Source organism: Equus caballus, chromosome 8, assembly GCF_041296265.1.
Source record: "Equus caballus isolate H_3958 breed thoroughbred chromosome 8, TB-T2T, whole genome shotgun sequence".
NCBI lineage: Eukaryota > Metazoa > Chordata > Mammalia > Perissodactyla > Equidae > Equus > Equus caballus.
In genome coordinates this window covers 25,582,892-25,598,474 of record NC_091691.1, presented here as the reverse complement: position 1 = coordinate 25,598,474, position 15,583 = coordinate 25,582,892, and the positions used below count along the sequence as shown (strand labels likewise).

Genomic DNA, 15,583 nt, shown 5'->3' with positions numbered 1-15,583 from the left:
TTGGAGCACTCACACTTTCTGAGTTCAAAGCTCACTACAAAGCCACAGTAATTGAAGCAGTGTGGTATGCCTGAAGGACAGAAAGAACAGTGGAACAGAATTGAGAGCCGGGAATAAACCCTCATATTCACCATCAATTGATTTTCTTTTTTTTTTTTTGAGGAAGATTAGCCCTGAGCTAACTACTGCCAACCCTCCTCTTTTTGCTGAGGAAGACTGGCCCTGAGCTAACATCCATGCCCATCTTCCTCTACTTTATACGTGGGACACCTACCACAGCATGGCTTTTGCCAAGTGGTGCCATGTCCGCACTTGGGATCCAAACTGGTGAACCTTGGGCCACCGAGAAGCAGAACATGTGAATTTAACCGCTGCACCACCGGGCCGGCCCACCTCATCAACTGATTTTCAACAAGGTGTTGAGATGGTTCAATGGGGAAACAATAGTGTTTTCAATGAATGGCGCTGGGACAACTGGATATCCACATGCGAAGTATGAATTTGGACCCACCTCACATCATACACAAAAGTTAACTAAACATGGATCAAAGATCAAAATGTAAGAACAAAAACTATAAAAACTGTTCAAAGGAAAAACAGGTAAAAAATCATTGTGATCTTGGATTAGATATGATACCAAGAGCACAAGCAAACAAAAGAAAAAATAGATTAATTGGACTTCATCAAAATTAAAAGCTTTTGGGGCCAGCCCAGTGGCGCAGTGGTTGGGTTCATGCACTCTGCTTTGGCGGCCCAGGGTACGTGTGTTCAGGTCCTGGGCGCGGACCTATACACTGCTTATCAAGCCATGCCGTGGTGGCGTCCCAGATCACAAAGTCAAGGAGGATTGGCACAGATGTTAGCTCAGGGACAATCTTCCTCAAGCAAGAAAAGGAAGATTAGCAACAGATGTTAGCTCAGGGCTGATCTTCCTCACCAGAAAAAAAGAAAGAAAGAAGGAACGAAAATGAGGAGACAATTCACAGACTAGGAGAAAATATTTGCAAATTGTATATCTGAGGATGGGCTAGTATCCAGAATAAAGAAGTCTTACAACTTAACATAAAAAGGAAACAATTAAAAATGGGTAAAGAATTGTAATAGACATTTCTCCAAAAAAAGATATACAAATGGCCAGTAAGCACATGAAAAGATGCTCAGTATCATTAAGGAAATGCAAATCACAACCAGTTCACACCCACTAGGATGCCTAAAACAAAAAAGCCAGATAATAAAAGTGTTGGTGAGAATATGAAGCACTTGGAACTCATCCCTTGTTGGCGGGAATGGAACATGGTGCAGCCACTAAGGAAAGTAATTTGGCAGCTCCTCAAAAAGTTACACAGAGTTACCATATGATCCAGCAATTCCCCTCCTGGGTATATACCTCAAAGAACTGAAAACATGTTCACACAAGATCTTGTACACAAATGTTCACAGCAGCTGTATTCATAATAACCAAAAAGTGGAAACAACCCAAATGTCCATCAACTGATGGATGGATAAACAAAATGTGGCTTATCCATACAATAGAATATTATTCAGTCACAAAAAGGAACAAACTACTGAAAGATGCTACAACACGGATGCACCTTGAAAACATGATGCTAAGTGAAAGAAGCCAGACACAAAAGGTCACATACTGTAGGATTCCATTTATAGGAAATGTCCAGAATATGCACATACATAGACACAGAAAGTAGATTAGCAGTTGCCTAAAGCTACAGGGAGTGGGGAATGAGGAATGACTGCTGTGGGGTATGGAGTTTCTTTTGGGCGTGATGGAAATGTTCTAGATTTAGATAGCGGTGATGGTTGCACAACTCTGTGAATATACTAAACACCACTGAACTGTATACTTTAAAAGGGTGAATTTCATACTAAATGAATACTATCTCAATTAAAAACAAAAGGAACAAATATTTTTCAAAGATGATCAGGACTTAAAGTGAGGGGGGTGGGCAATGCAGTAAAAAATACAATATCAAAAGAGAATAGCCCAGAAAATGTCTAGAGGGGATCAGGGCAGGCTACTGAGATCTGGATTCTTGTCCCAAGGAAACAGAGGCCGAGTCAAACAGCTAACAGGTGGTGAAGCCAGAGTTAGTACCCAGGTGTGTCTGTCTTACCAGCCCTGTGCTTGTAGCCTGCAGCCCTGCACAGTCCGATAGGAAAACTGCCAGCTATTGCAGCTATTGAGCGCTTCACGTGTGGCTGGGCTGAATCAAGACGAGCTGTGAGTGTAAAATACAGGCTGGGTTTGGAAGTGTTAGTACCATAAAAAGAACGTAAAGTATCTTAATAATTTCTTTATATTCATTACATATTGAAATCATACTGTTCTGGATCTATTGTGTTAAATAAAATATATTATTAATTTCACCAGTTTCTTTTTACTTTAGAAAACATCACTTCTAAAAAACTTTAGGTATGTGGCTCCCAATATGTTTCTATTGGATGCTGCTGCTCTAGAGCCCTGGATCCCCGGGGGCAGGGTAGGAGGGAGTTACATTGATTTATTCATGAAATAAAACTTCACTGAGCATCCCTGGCTGAACTAGCCTAAAGCTGATCACCAGGGGTGCTGGTTAAGCTGGGGAGGGGGTGTCACCTGCCCCTTCCATCCTCCAGGGAAGGAGGAAAGGCACGGGTGGTTCCCTTCCCTCTTGCGCGGGCAGGTTGACGCCTTCCTCACTAGATCCAGATGTGTCTGAATGTCTGTGACTAATTTAAAAATCTGCAAAGCATGGCGATTAAAAACGGCAGAAAAGGGTGGGCATCTTGTGTATTTTGACGAGCTTTACTATTTAAGCAGAACTCCAAGAAGCAGGACCTTCAAAAGCTTAGTCATCTATTCCAAAATACGTTTGACGATTGCACTTCAGACAGATCTGAGGATGGGCTGGGGTGGGGTCGAAGGAGGGTTAAAAATTGTAAGGTCAACTCCAGGAGAATAGAAACTTCGCCAAGTTCATTCTTGTACCCTTGCACCCGGAACCGTGCCGGCACACAGTAGGCGCTTCTTAAATATTTGACTGAGTTAAGGTGCAAAACTACGTGGATGCGAGGGTGAATTTTTGCAGGGGACGAGGCCCCTGGCTTTTGTCAGCGTCAAAGGAGCCTGGGCCCCCAAAGGGTTAAAACCCACTTAATTCGGACAGGGACATGAAATTTATTTGAAATCAATGTCAAGAATTGGTTGCTCTTCTTCTGGGGAGTCGCCAGACCTCGGCGTCTGGAATGATCTATGTGCTTAAAAATACCAGTCGCCACCATTTTCTCCAGGTAATTTTCCATCCCTGCCCCCACAATCAAGGGGAGAAAAAAGTAATTCTACAATCCTACCTAGCTATTAAAAAAAAAGAACAATTAAGCGGTCAAATAGCAAATCCCCAGGCGCTGCAAGCAAGGAAGAAGAAAGGGACCCTCGCGGGCCTCGGGCGCCGCCGGGACCCCAGCCCCCCAAAGTTTGCCAAGTTGCGGGCGCCGAGCGCGCCCGGAGGCGCGGGGCGCGGCCGCGGGCGGAGCCACCCCCTGACGCCGGGCCGCGGCGCGCCGGGCCGCCCCCTCCCGGCCCGGGCCGGCCCCGCTGGCTCCGCTCAAAGTTTGCGGCCGCCCCTGCGCCCGCCCGCCCGCCCGATGTATGGGTGATATACTGCAGCGGGTGTCAGGGTGAGGGACGGCCATATTTGCCGGTGCGGCCCCAGCCGTCAACAACAAAAAGTGCGCGGGAGCTCGGCGGGCGCACGGACGGGCGCACGGACGCCGGGGCCGCCTCGCCGCCGCCCGGCCTCGCCGCCGCCGCCGCCGCCGCCCTCGCGGCCCGGGCCCCGCGGCGCCCCGGCGCGCCCCGCCGCCCGGGGGGATGTCTTACAAACCGAACTTGACCGCGCACATGCCCGCCGCCTCCCTCAACGCCGGTGAGTGAGTGCGCCCCGCGGGCCGCGCGCGCCGCGCCCCAAGTGCCGCCAAGTTGGGGGCCCGCGCGCCCGGCCCCGGCTCCCGGGGGCCCGCGGCGGCGGGGGGCGGCGGGCACCGGGTCCCGGCCCGGGGCAGCGCGGCGGCCGCCGCCGCCATGATTCCGGCGCCCGCGCCGCCAAAGTTCGCGGGGGCGCCCCGCGCCGCGCCGGGCCGGGGCCGGGGCCGGGGCTCGGGGCGCGGGCGGCCCGCCGTCCCCCCCACGCCGGCGGCCGAGGGCTCGCGGGGAGCGCGGCGGCCGAGGGCGGGGGAGGCTTTTCTCTGCTCCTTTTTCCTCCGGCTTTTGGGCGGCTCGGCGAGGGCCCCTGCCGGCGGGAGTCGGGAGCGGCCGGGCCGCGCTGGGAGCGGGGCGCGGGGCGCGGGGCCCGGGCTGCCCTTGGGGCGCGGGGCGCAGGCCCGGGCGGGGGCCGGCTGCAGGGCTGCACGTGTGCGAGGCCAGGGCGCGCGCGTGCAGGGCGGGGGCGGCGGCGTGCCGGGTGCCGCGGCCCCTGAGGGCGCGGGGCGGCTGGGGTCACCGGCGGTGCAGGGGACGCGCTGGTCCGCGGGGCTCGGCCTGGCGCGCGGGCGCAGGGGCGCCCAGAGCAGGCACGCGGGAGGCCCCCCGGCGTGCGCCGAGCGAAAGAAGTTGGAGAAGACCGGGGGCTTCCGAGTGCCTGCGCGCGGGCGCGGGGGCTGCCCTTCGGCCCGGGCCCCGCATCGCGGAGCCCCCAGTGTGGGTAGACGCCCCCTCCTGCAGGGGTCCGAGGGGCCGTCCTCGCCCCTCCCTGGGGCTGGAGCGGGCGCTCTCCGGAAACTCCTCCAGAAGTTGTCCGGCAGCTTTAAGCTGTGCCCAGGGCTTCCCCCAGGGACCGAAGGAGACATGGGGAGGGGGCGGTAAAATTGTGGGGTTCGGGGGTAACCGGCTTTGTCTCCTCAACAGGATCCTTCTCCTTTAGGCGCTTGGTTGGAAACAGACTTCCAAAAAAGTGAGGCGCGTTGGGGGGGGCGCGGGGGCAGAGCCCTTGCGGGGAGGGGGTTGGCCTTGCTGGTCAGAAATGCCACGTTGGCAGTTGGCCGCAAGTTTGGGGCCTTGTCTCCAAACGTTGACTCTAAAAATCTGAAGAGGAACCCAGAAAAGCCGTGTGTATATATATAAATACGTGTATATTTTTTAACTCCTGGGACACAGATTTGGAGACTGGAAGGGGTTAAGATTGAGGGTGTGGATGGGGGGATAGTTGAATTGGTCAAATGTGGGCTCTGAGCCCCAAGAGCAAACAGCCACTATTTCCTCCAATGTTCTCACCTGCTCTGGGGTCTGCAGACCTTACAAAGACAGGCTCTGTGGCTCAGGCAGGATTTCTCCCTGCCTCCTTCGACTGTTTCTGGGGTGGGAAGCATTGAGGTCTTGGTGCCAGCCTGGGCAGATGGGAACTCTCAGGAGTGCCCTGGCATAGTTGGGGCAGGGGCCCTAAACTGGGACATTTGGGGATTGGGGTCACAGAGTGACAGGGGCACCCACTCAGGACCCCTGACACCCCGTTCTGGTCTGGCTAGCACCTGTGCGCAGGTTTTCTTCTGTCTCCTGTGGGGAATTCCAGGAGGAGTGCTGAGGTCCTTAGATCTCTAGTGTTTTGGTGGGGGGCTGCCCACCTCCTCCTGGACCCCTTTAGAAAGCCCTGATCTCCCCCTGCCATTTGCATCCAAGATGGACTCTCCGCTGCCGCTCCTCCGGCTTCCTTGTCATCATCCCTCACGCCCTCCAGCCCTGCCTCCTGCTCGCGGGTTGCCAAGCCGCGGCCTGGCCGGCGGTGGCAGTGGCGGAGTTAGACAAAGCCCCCGCCTCCCCGCCGGAGAACCCCCCCCAGGCGCCCCAAGTGGCGGGAAGGCCGCCAGCTCCCCAGGCCCAGGCCGCTCTTTGTCTGGCGTGGGGGCGGGGAGCTGCGCCTGGCCCCAGGAGCTGCTGGCCTCTGCCAATCCCTCCCTCAGCTCCGGGCCCTCCCTGGTCCCCGCACACTGCGCGCATTGTCTGCGATGCTCCGAGAAGGCCGCGCTCACACCCAGTCTGGTTTTCTCCCTGGCCTCTTGCAGCCCGACCCGCTGGCCCTCCCTGTGTCTGCAGGAAGGAGTGGGCATGAGTGGAACTTGGGGCCCTTCCTCCGCCAACTCTCTCCAGGACCATAGCTACCCCCCCTCAACACAGAGTAAGGGGTGGGCACTGGCACAGAATCCGGGTCACTTACCATGTCACCCAGGTGACTGAGCTGTTGCCCCACTTCTCCCCAACTCCAAACTGGGCGATTTCTCATTCCCCCTCCCTCAGCCCCCCAAGACCTAACCCCAGCACCATGCAAGAGCAGGATCTGGAGCCTTCAGACATTCTATTGGGAGCGTTGCCTCAAACAGATGGGGAAACTGAGGTGCAGAGAGGGAAGGGCCTTGTCTAACGTCACACAGCCAGGTGTGGTTCAGATGGACCAGCCCCTAGTCCAGGCCATGCTGGCAGGAGAGGAGATGGGACAGGGAGGCAAGAAACACAGTGAAGAGAGTACTGGAGGAGGGGGCAGGAGGTGGTGTGGAGCATGCACGGGAAGTGTCCAGCTCACCTGCCAGGGAGCAGAATCTTCCAGACGCCTTGAAGTGCTGTGGGATGATACACACCCGCCTGCCTCCCCCATACCCCCCATTTAGCATCCTGGCCTCCCAGGGAGGTGTGGTAACTTGTAGCGGGCATGATTGGAACCCAGGTCTGGGGCTGCGAGGCCTGAGCTACCCAGACCACACTCACTCCCACATCAGAAGGTTCAGGAAATTGGGGTTTGGCTGGTGTGGGGAGCTCGGCATGGGTGGGGGGAGCAGGGGGGTACCCACCCTGCCCCATCCCTGTGCTCTGGCCCCTGCACATCTGTGGCTGCCTTGGCCAGAGGTTGCAGACATGCTCGCAGTGTGTCCCTGTCCTGAGCAGCATGTTCCAGCAGTGCAGGCGGGTGGCAGCTGAGGCTCCTAGCAGCACAGTGATGTGGCCAGTTCCCACCTTAGAGGTGGCAGAATCTGTGTTTCCTGGCTGGGCATCCTGTGTTTGAACATAAACCTGGGCCCCCATGGGGATATCCAGGGCAGGCCTGAGACCGAAGAAGACATCTTGGGTACAGAGCTGTCCCCAGCTCCCGGACAGATGGACCTGCGTTGGGGTGTTAGCCTCTCCTGCGCTGTGTGGCCTGGGGCAACACCTACCCTCTCTGGTCTGAGTTTCTCTGTGGGGAGGGGCTCGGGGTTCTTTAGGGCCCCTTCCCACTCCATCAGCCTGAGCTCCTGAACTTCCTTCCTCCCCTGCCCCTCCCCTTGCCCACACAAGATGAGCAGCTGGTCGGTTTGGCCAGCCTGGCACCAGCTGTCCATCCCCGGGGCCAAGTCTGCATGGCCCGCTGTGTGCGTGCGCAGGAGACCATTTGGCTCTGGGGAGGCAGGCAGAGGGGGAGCTGCTCCTTGGCCAGACGTGGAGGCAGGCGGGCAGCTGCTGAGGAGGGCTAGGTAAATTCTCCATGGTTACCGCTGTTTGTTATTCTGCAGGACATCCTTTTACCCGCTAATGGCCACTCGGACGCCATTATGGGTCTGCATGCTTCCAGCTACTGAGCTGGAGCCGGAAAATTCCCTGCTGAGGACCTCCCCACCCCCCGTGCAAGAGACTCCATTCTGAGCCGGGCCCTGGCCCTGCATGGTTCCTCACCGCTAAGGGACAGTGTCTCTGAGTGTTGCAGTCTATAAGCAGGGCCTTACCCTCCTCTCTTGAGGTGCGAGACATCTGGGCATAGAATCAGACTGTCAAGAGAACATTACCCTTTCTGGGGAGGGGGTGATGGGCTCAGAGAGGTTGAGGGGCTTGTCTGAGAACACACAGAGAGGCCATGATATTCTCCAGATTCCTGCCTTTGTGTCCAGTGCACCAGTCTCTAGCCAGGGTTGGGTTGCAAATCTTCCAAACTCTCCCCATCTTCCTCACCATATAGTCCAGCAGAGGTTTGCACACACAGGAAGTCAGTCCGGGTGTGGACCAGGCTCAGTAGCAGGTGGGCTCCTGTGGCAGCGATGTGACTCTAGGTCATCAACCTCTGCAGAGCAGGACCCAGGGAAAGGGGACTGGCAAGGATTAGGCTGAGAATGGCAGCAAATTTCCTCTTTGGTACCAATCCTGACTGCATGATGGGAAGGACTTCTGTGATGGATTAGTGATGTCTGCAGTGGTGGTGGGTTTGAAGAGCAGTGGCTTGCTAGCTACATTTTATCATCAGTCATCTAGGCGGAGTGTAGGCCATGACCAAACCATAGGACAGGAGTGGGGTTTTTTTTTTTTAAGATTATTTTATTTATTTATTTTTTGAGGAACATCAGCCCTGAGCCAACATCTGCCAATCCTCCTCTTTTTGCTGAGGAAGACTGGGCCTGAGCTAACATCCGTGCCCATCTTCCTCTACTTTATATGTGGGACACCTGCCATGGCATGGCTTGACAAGCGGTGCCATGTCCACACTCGGGCTCCGAACCAGCGAACCCCAGCCCGTGCAAGCAGAACGTACGCACTTAACCGCTGGGCCACTGGGCCAGCCCCAGGAGCAGGGTTTTTTATCCTGCAGAAAGACCACTGTTGGTGGCATGGGTCCTGGGCGGGGGGCCTGTTGCCTAATCCAGAGTCTTCATTTTGGGCACAACTAGCCAAGGCTCCGTGAGTCTCTGACTCTTCTCTCCTTCCCTGTAGCTGGGAGCGTCCACCCGCCCTCCACCAGTATGGCGACGTCCTCACAGTACCGCCAGCTGCTGAGTGACTATGGACCACCATCTCTAGGCTACACCCAGGTATGACAGCAGGGGTGATGCATAGTGGGAGGGGCTCTGGGGGTGGCCTGCGCCCTTAGGGGACCTGCTGCCCACTCTCCAGGGAGGAGAGTGGATGGAAGAGGCGAGGAGTAGAGATGATGGAGTGGGGCAGTCACCTGAGCCTCCTCAACCCAAGGCCCGGGCCTCAGAACAGAGGGGGGACCCCAAGAGATGGGAGGGGTGGGAGAGCCCCGCAGGCCAGAGGCCCTCAGAGCCGCAGTTCCTGCTGGGGCCACCACCCCGCCTGCATCCCTGCTGGGTCAGCTGGTGCCTGATTCCTGCGAAAGTCAGCCCTGACCTTGACTCTGGATCTGGGTTTGGACAGAGGAGAGGGGACCCCGCTCCCACTCATTCCCCACAAAGTCTGACCCCAGAAAAGAGGAACATGGGGCCCAAATGCTCATGGAGTCCACATGTTTCATTGTGGTCCCTGAATGAGGCCACTTAGGTTTACACCTGGTGCCACCACTGATGAGACTGTGACCCCCACTTGGCAACCTCTCTGAGACTCAGTTTCCTCCAGTGAAGTAGGGTGAACACTCACACCAGCCTCCTCGGGTTGGTAGGCGCATCAGTGGAGTCAGGCACAGCTTCAGCCATGCGGCACCTGCCAGGGCACTGCTGTCCCGGGGAGGGACCTGACCCGGCCCAGCCCTGGGTGTCACACACCAGCCGCCAGGTTCTTTCCTGTGGCCGGAACTCAGCCACGTTCTGAGGTTGCCACGGAGGCTGTCCCTTGGGGTGAGGGGGCGGCTCCCCGACCATGTCCCACCAGGCTGTCGTGTCCTGGGAGGAGAGGCGGGAGCGGGACCACCTGAAGAAGCGGTGGCAGCGGGAGGATGGGGGGAAGTGCAGCCTGGAGAGGAGGGAGGAGCAGAGAAGGAGGGAGGAGCACGAGGCCAAGAGGAGGTGCCAGGAGGATGCTGAGGAGGAGGCCACGGAGAGGAGAAGGAGGGAGGACCAGAGAAGGAGGGAGGAGCAGGCGAGGGCCTTTGGAGGGAAAGAGCCCCGATGGGAGGAGGGGGGAGGGCGGAGGGGGGAGAATGAGGCTGAGCAGGCGGCCTCGGCCTGTGGCCGGTGGGGAACCCAGCCTCCCTGATCTGGGTGTTTGCTCGGGGCTGTTGGTGGGGGTCTGGAGAAAAAGGATTTCTCTGGGGTGGGCCCTGCCCGTGGGGAGGATGGATGAATTTAAACACATTCTGGGCTCCATCCTGATGGTCTTTGGTGGCTTTTTTAGTCCTGCTGACCCCACGTGTGGCTTCCATCACGTCCACTCGCTCTGGACCCTCAGCCCCCGGGATGTACTTGCTCTTCCCTCCGGGTCCCAGGAAGTTCTCAGTGAGCCCTTTCTTGCTCACAAGCCAGTCCCTTTTTTCATTTGAGATGATAAAAGAGCTTTCTGAAGACTGCAGAGGGGTTTCTTTGAGTGTGCAAGGACAGGAGAGAGGGCCGCCCCCTGGTCGGCAGTGGTCCCTCTGAGGGGACGTGCCTGGCCCCAGCGGAGGCAGTGGCTCTGGAGCCTACCCGGGGCTCGGGCCTCTCCCCTCCCCTGCCCTCACTCTGGCCAGCACGTGGTGGGGTCCTGACCGTGGCGTTGAGGTCAGGTCAGGGTTCAGTCCACCTGAACTCTTTCCTTTCTGATCCTAGGGAAGCGGGAACAGCCAGGTGCCCCAAAGCAAATACGCTGAGCTGCTGGCCATCATCGAAGAGCTGGGGAAAGAGATCAGACCCACCTATGCGGGGAGTAAGAGCGCGATGGAGAGACTCAAACGTGGTGAGTCGTTTAGTCTTACCTGACGGGTATCCTGACAGGGCCTGCCTCGCTGCTGGGTGACCCCAAAGCACTGGCCCATTGACTGTTTGGAAAGGTTTTCTGGGGGAAACGTTGGAGCGTGAGGGAGGGAAGAGTCCCTTTTGCCACAGGGGCCCCTGTTTTGGCACAGAATTCCTGTGGGAGCTGGAGGCATCAGGCGGGGGCGAGCGGGTCTGGGATGCAGGCTGTCCCTGGGATCTGACGGGAAGGGGCCTGGCGGCCAGTTGTCTTCAGCTGGGGCTTCTAAGAAGGGCAGCCAGTGACCTTCCTCGCCCTGCGTGCTTCCTGGGGGTCCACCTGCTTTAAATGGAACCTTTGTAGCCAGATGCCGCGACACTGTCTCTTGTCTGCCCCGCTCCTGGTGGCCGACACCGGTCCCAGGGAGCCACGGGAGCCAAATACTGCAGGCTCCCTCCTCCAGGCGAGGCCGGGGACACGGGGAGCCGCGTTGCCCTCCAAGCCAGCGGGTGTGTGGGTCTGCCCTAGTCTGGGGAGGGAGAGGGAACCCTTTTTAGTTCTTCCATGATTGAAGAGGGAGGAAGGGCGGGAAGAGGACGCCAGAGAAAAGAAGAGAGTCCTCTCGTGCAGGTGTGCCTGACAGCTGGCTTCAGAAGGCAGTGGAGCAGGTTGCCACCTCAGGAGGCAGCGGCAGTGGAGGGAGGAAGGGGTTCTGTTTTAGAAGGGGCCGTTCAGAGCGGCAGCGGCCTGTGCGAATTTGATTGCAGGAGGGATGGGGGTTCTTCAGAAGGTTAGAGAAGCAACATGGGAGAAAAATGAGAGAACATTCTTTGGTTATAAATCTGGGGCATCAGGGAGCCTTCTGTTGAGGCTGTGACACTGCAGTGATAGTCCAGGACAGCTGGGACAGGCTCCCACTGAAAGCAGTGGGCTTCTGGGTGTTTATGAAGCCTTTGTCAAGAGGCTGACTGCCAGGCAAGGTTGGGTAGTAACAGGCCCAGGTGTGGGGAGGGGCCTGGCAGGCAGAGGTTGGAACCAAAGGGCGTGGGAGAGCTGTGGAGCTCATCCTTGATCCAACCCACGGGATCAGGGGCATTGCTTTGCCGTCCCGGCTGCTGTCTGGGGAGGAGGCAAGCGTCCTGGTAACTGGAGTGCTGGTTACCCGAATGAAAATCCCTGGGAAGGCGCTGGACCCCAAAGTCTAAAAGGCAGTCTGCAGCCATCCAGACACACCGGTGGTTGAAGTCAACACATGGACATCCCTAGTGACCGCTCTGGGGCATATCCTAGGCGAGCAGCCGGTCCCCCAGTCACCCTGACCACTAGCCAGGCCAGCCAAGTTTACAGCGTAGCAGGGTGAAAAGGGGTCACGAGGGCATGAGGGTGTCTGGCACATTGTGGATAGGTCGGCAAACTATAGCCGATGAGCTAGGAAATGGTTCTTTATAGTTTTTAATGGTGAAAAAAATATGATTTTGTGACGTGAAAATTACATGAAATTCAGACTTCAGTGTCCATAAATAAAGTTTTGTTGGAAGATGGCCATACCCATTGCTTCTGTCTGTGGCTACCTTCACGATTCAATGGCAGAATTGAGTATTTATGACAGAGACCATGTGGCCCGCAAGGCCTAAAATATTGCCGTCTGACCCTTTATGGAAGAAAGTCTTCTGAAGCTCTGAGAGGTAAGATTTGTGAGGTGTGGACGCCTAAGTGACTTGGGGATGTTATTCCCAATGCCCTCTGAGAGTCAGCTCTTACTGGGATAGATTCTTGATGTCTATTAAAATGAGATCAGTATATCATGAAGTTCCGTAAAGGCAAAAAAACACAAGCAAAAGATAACCTCCAAATCATAGAGATAACAGACGGGGGAGACAAAGGGCAGAAGGTGGCTCAGGGACCTGAGGAGGAGCCGTCACGGTGGACCAAGAGTTGAACACAAGTGAGTAGGAATCGTCCTGACCCTACTACGTGCAGGCCACCTGACATTTATCAAAACCTTTCTGGAGTTTAGAATATGAAGAAGCCAGAAAAAGTAATGATTTGAAGGCATGGAATCTCCAAAATGGGCCAGGCTTGAAGAATTGGGTGGAGATAACGTTTATTCCCGTCATCTAACAGCAGGTCCCGAAGAGAGAGCTTGCTGCTTGTCACCTGGAGTGCAGGAGGACATTTTTAGGGAGGCGTGAAGAGGAGTTTTGGCTGGGAGAGGTGGGATGGGACGTTAGTTAGTTAGCTTTGCACACCGCTCGCATCCCGGGGTCGTGGGCTGCAGGTGCCGAGTTCCTGCCGGTGTGCGGGTTTTCCGGCTGGTTGTGAAAGGGCCCTCCTCCTCCTCTGGAATGGGCTCTGCCCGACGCTTCCCAGCCTCTGCCTCTCTTCCAGGCATCATCCACGCGAGAGGACTGGTTCGGGAGTGCTTGGCCGAAACGGAGCGGAACGCCAGATCCTAGCTGCCTTGTTACAGTGGAAGGTTTTCCAGCTTCTTGCAAGACAGAAAGTTACAGTTCACCTCCCCTGTTCAGATGAAACTCTTGTTTTCAAAATGGTAACAGTTTGATTTCTCCTCCGCAAACCCCTCTCAGGGTTCACTAGGCTCTGAACCTATGGTCTCTAAGATTTGAGAAAAGATTTTGCAGTTGACTAGGATTTACATTTTAAATAGTTAGGAACTACCCAGGTTTTTTTTCTTTTTTTAAGCATTGGTTCAAAAGATGCACGTAAGTTACCTGTCTTACAGCAAACTGTAGTTTGCCTCCAAGACACCAGGGTCTCGCTTTCATCTTCTCTTCTGAATACGTTTATGTTACCCAGATTCTTTGTTCCTTGCACAAGTGACTACAACTCTACGGGATTTGTTCTCAGCATTCTGACAGCACGCTTTACTTAGTAGCCGGATGGCCCCGTTTGCCAGACAGCGTAGATTCTGCTTAATGTAACTTCTTTGCTTAAGCATTTGCATGACTGTTAGTGCTTTGAAGTCAATTTAAAAAATGCACAAGTTATAAATACAGAAGAAAGAGCAACCTGCCCAACCTAACAAGGACCCCCGAACATTTCCCTACTAAGACTGTAATAGATTTCAGTTCTGCCTTTCCTGTAAGTGGATCCAAACATCGGGAAGAAAATGACTAAAACTGTTTGCATCTTTGTATGTATTTATTACTTGATGTAATAAAGCTTATTTTCATTAACAATTTGTATTAAGATGTGGATTCCTTGAATTCCTAAGTAGTATTTTAAAAAACAGCTCCTCAGTGAGAGGTGGGAGAGCCTGTCAAAGGGTCTTTTCCCACTGGCCCAGAGACCTTTTGTGTGATGTCATGGGCACCACAGGCTGGGGGAAGGATGCTTGCTTAAGTCGGGAGGCAGGGATAAGGCGACGTTGCCTCACGGATGCCTTGTGGCTGTGGCACACTTAGGTGTGTGCCAGGAGGAAAACAAGAACCACAGTGGAAGCACTGTTGCTGACTGTGCCCTCCCTCCCCACCCCACCCCACAATTAGGACCCTCTAGGTTTGTAGGTGCTTATCCTGCGGGCACTTCCTGGGTGCTACAGGAATCTGTTTTCATGCCATGCGGCCACTAAACTCAAGCTAGCTTGAGTTCATCTGGTGCTCACAGGAAGAGCTGGTGCTGAGAGAACACCGGGCTGGGTGCCTCAGATGTGCTGAGTCCATGTGGTGGTCTCCAGGCGTGCCTGGCACAGGGATTCTGAGGTAGCCTTTGCCCCAGGCCCTAGCACTGCTCCCCATGTAATGAGGATTCGCCTTGGTGGGGGGTAGACTACAAGGGGGGGTATGGTCAGTTTTGCAGGTGGGAGGCAAGGGCCCCACCGTAAGAGTAAAGGCCGTAGGAATGAGCTCTAGGGAATGGGCTCGCCTGCATCTCCTTCCCGCACATGACAGGAAATTCAGAAAGGTACAAGAAAGGCGACAGACACTGAAGCCTCTGTCCCTCCTGTCTGCAGCTCCCAATTTCCCTTCCCACTCTTACTGGTTTCTTGCGTACTATTCTAGATACCTTACTTGGCTACCTTCTAAGTGGAGGTTGGAATGGGGAAGGGCCTGCACAGTGCAGCCAGAGGTGGAGAGAGCCTTGCATAGAACGCTTAAGCTTCCAAACCAGGCTGCTCCAAGGTGAGAGGAGCCTTGACGGTAAGCTTATTTGGATGCATGCTCTGGGCGTCTGCTGGGCCTGCTGACTGGACTGGTCCTGACTGCAGGCAGACGTGCGGCGGGCCCTGTGTTACACGGTGGCCGCCTCACCTCATGGTATTTCCTCTACTTGTTTTATGAATGGACTCCAGATGTGTTCTAACAAGCCAAGCTATTAACCATGCCTAGAAAAACCCCAAGTGATTGTAAGGTCAAATCCAGCTGGAGTGATGGTATTGAGCACATTCATAAACAAATCCGGTTTGTGGAACGTCATCTCTTATAAATCCACTAGTAAATCAGCATATGGGAAACGATCTATTTCCACATCAGAGAGGTTACTTGGTAACATAGTCTAAGCTAATGGGGTAAATGGACAAGTAATTTACTGATTTGTAAATCTTTTGCCATCTTGTTTTTTCTCTCTTATTCTCTCAACCTGATATTAAGCTAATGGACATCTAAGTATCAATGAGCAATAACCTCCCAGATGACAAGATGGCACTAACTGCTATTAATGTTTGACTCAATTTTATAGTTCTCCATAAAAATGGACCTTATTAATAGTAATACAGTCACGTGCTGCATGGCCATGCTTTGGTCAATGACAGACCGCATACGTGACGGTGGTCCCATGAGATTAGTACCATAGAGCCCAGGTGTGCAGTAGGCTGTGCCATCTAGGTGTGGGTAAGTACACTCTATGATGTTCGCATGATGACATGGCACAATGACGCATTTCTCAGAACACATCCCCCTGTTGTTAAGGGGCGTATGACTATGCTTTAAAAAAATATTTTTATTTCTAACCTTTGATAAT

General features: G+C 54.8%; 1 protein-coding gene across 4 annotated transcripts; it reads left to right on the top strand.

Moving 5' to 3' along the window:
- Nucleotides 1–3,610: 3,610 nt before the first annotated feature.
- CDK2AP1 (cyclin dependent kinase 2 associated protein 1) lies at nucleotides 3,611–13,803 on the top strand. Of its 4 annotated transcripts, XM_070220411.1 has the most exons (5): nucleotides 4,436–4,690; nucleotides 4,898–4,943; nucleotides 8,714–8,811; nucleotides 10,480–10,606; nucleotides 12,992–13,803. In XM_070220411.1, the coding sequence occupies exons 3-5, from the start codon at nucleotides 8,743–8,745 to the stop codon at nucleotides 13,057–13,059; spliced, it is 264 nt and encodes an 87-aa protein (XP_070076512.1). In that variant the 5' UTR covers nucleotides 4,436–4,690; nucleotides 4,898–4,943; nucleotides 8,714–8,742; the 3' UTR covers nucleotides 13,060–13,803. The 4 variants fall into 4 exon arrangements, with proteins under 4 accessions (XP_023503052.1, XP_070076512.1, XP_070076511.1 ...); XM_023647284.2 differs by lacking the exons at nucleotides 4,436–4,690; nucleotides 4,898–4,943 and adding an exon at nucleotides 3,611–3,920; XM_070220410.1 differs by lacking the exons at nucleotides 4,436–4,690; nucleotides 4,898–4,943 and adding an exon at nucleotides 4,946–7,488.
- Nucleotides 13,804–15,583: the final 1,780 nt, after the last annotated feature.

Excerpts from the sequence above, each read along its gene's own strand:
- CDK2AP1 (XM_023647284.2), top strand. The coding sequence starts at position 3,866 with ATGTCTTACAAACCGAACTTGACCGCGCACATGCCCGCCGCCTCCCTC. Across the intron at positions 8,812-10,479 it reads CATCTCTAGGCTACACCCAG|GGAAGCGGGAACAGCCAGGT; the intron begins GTATGACAGCAG and ends TTCTGATCCTAG. Across the intron at positions 10,607-12,991 it reads GATGGAGAGACTCAAACGTG|GCATCATCCACGCGAGAGGA; the intron begins GTGAGTCGTTTA and ends CCTCTCTTCCAG.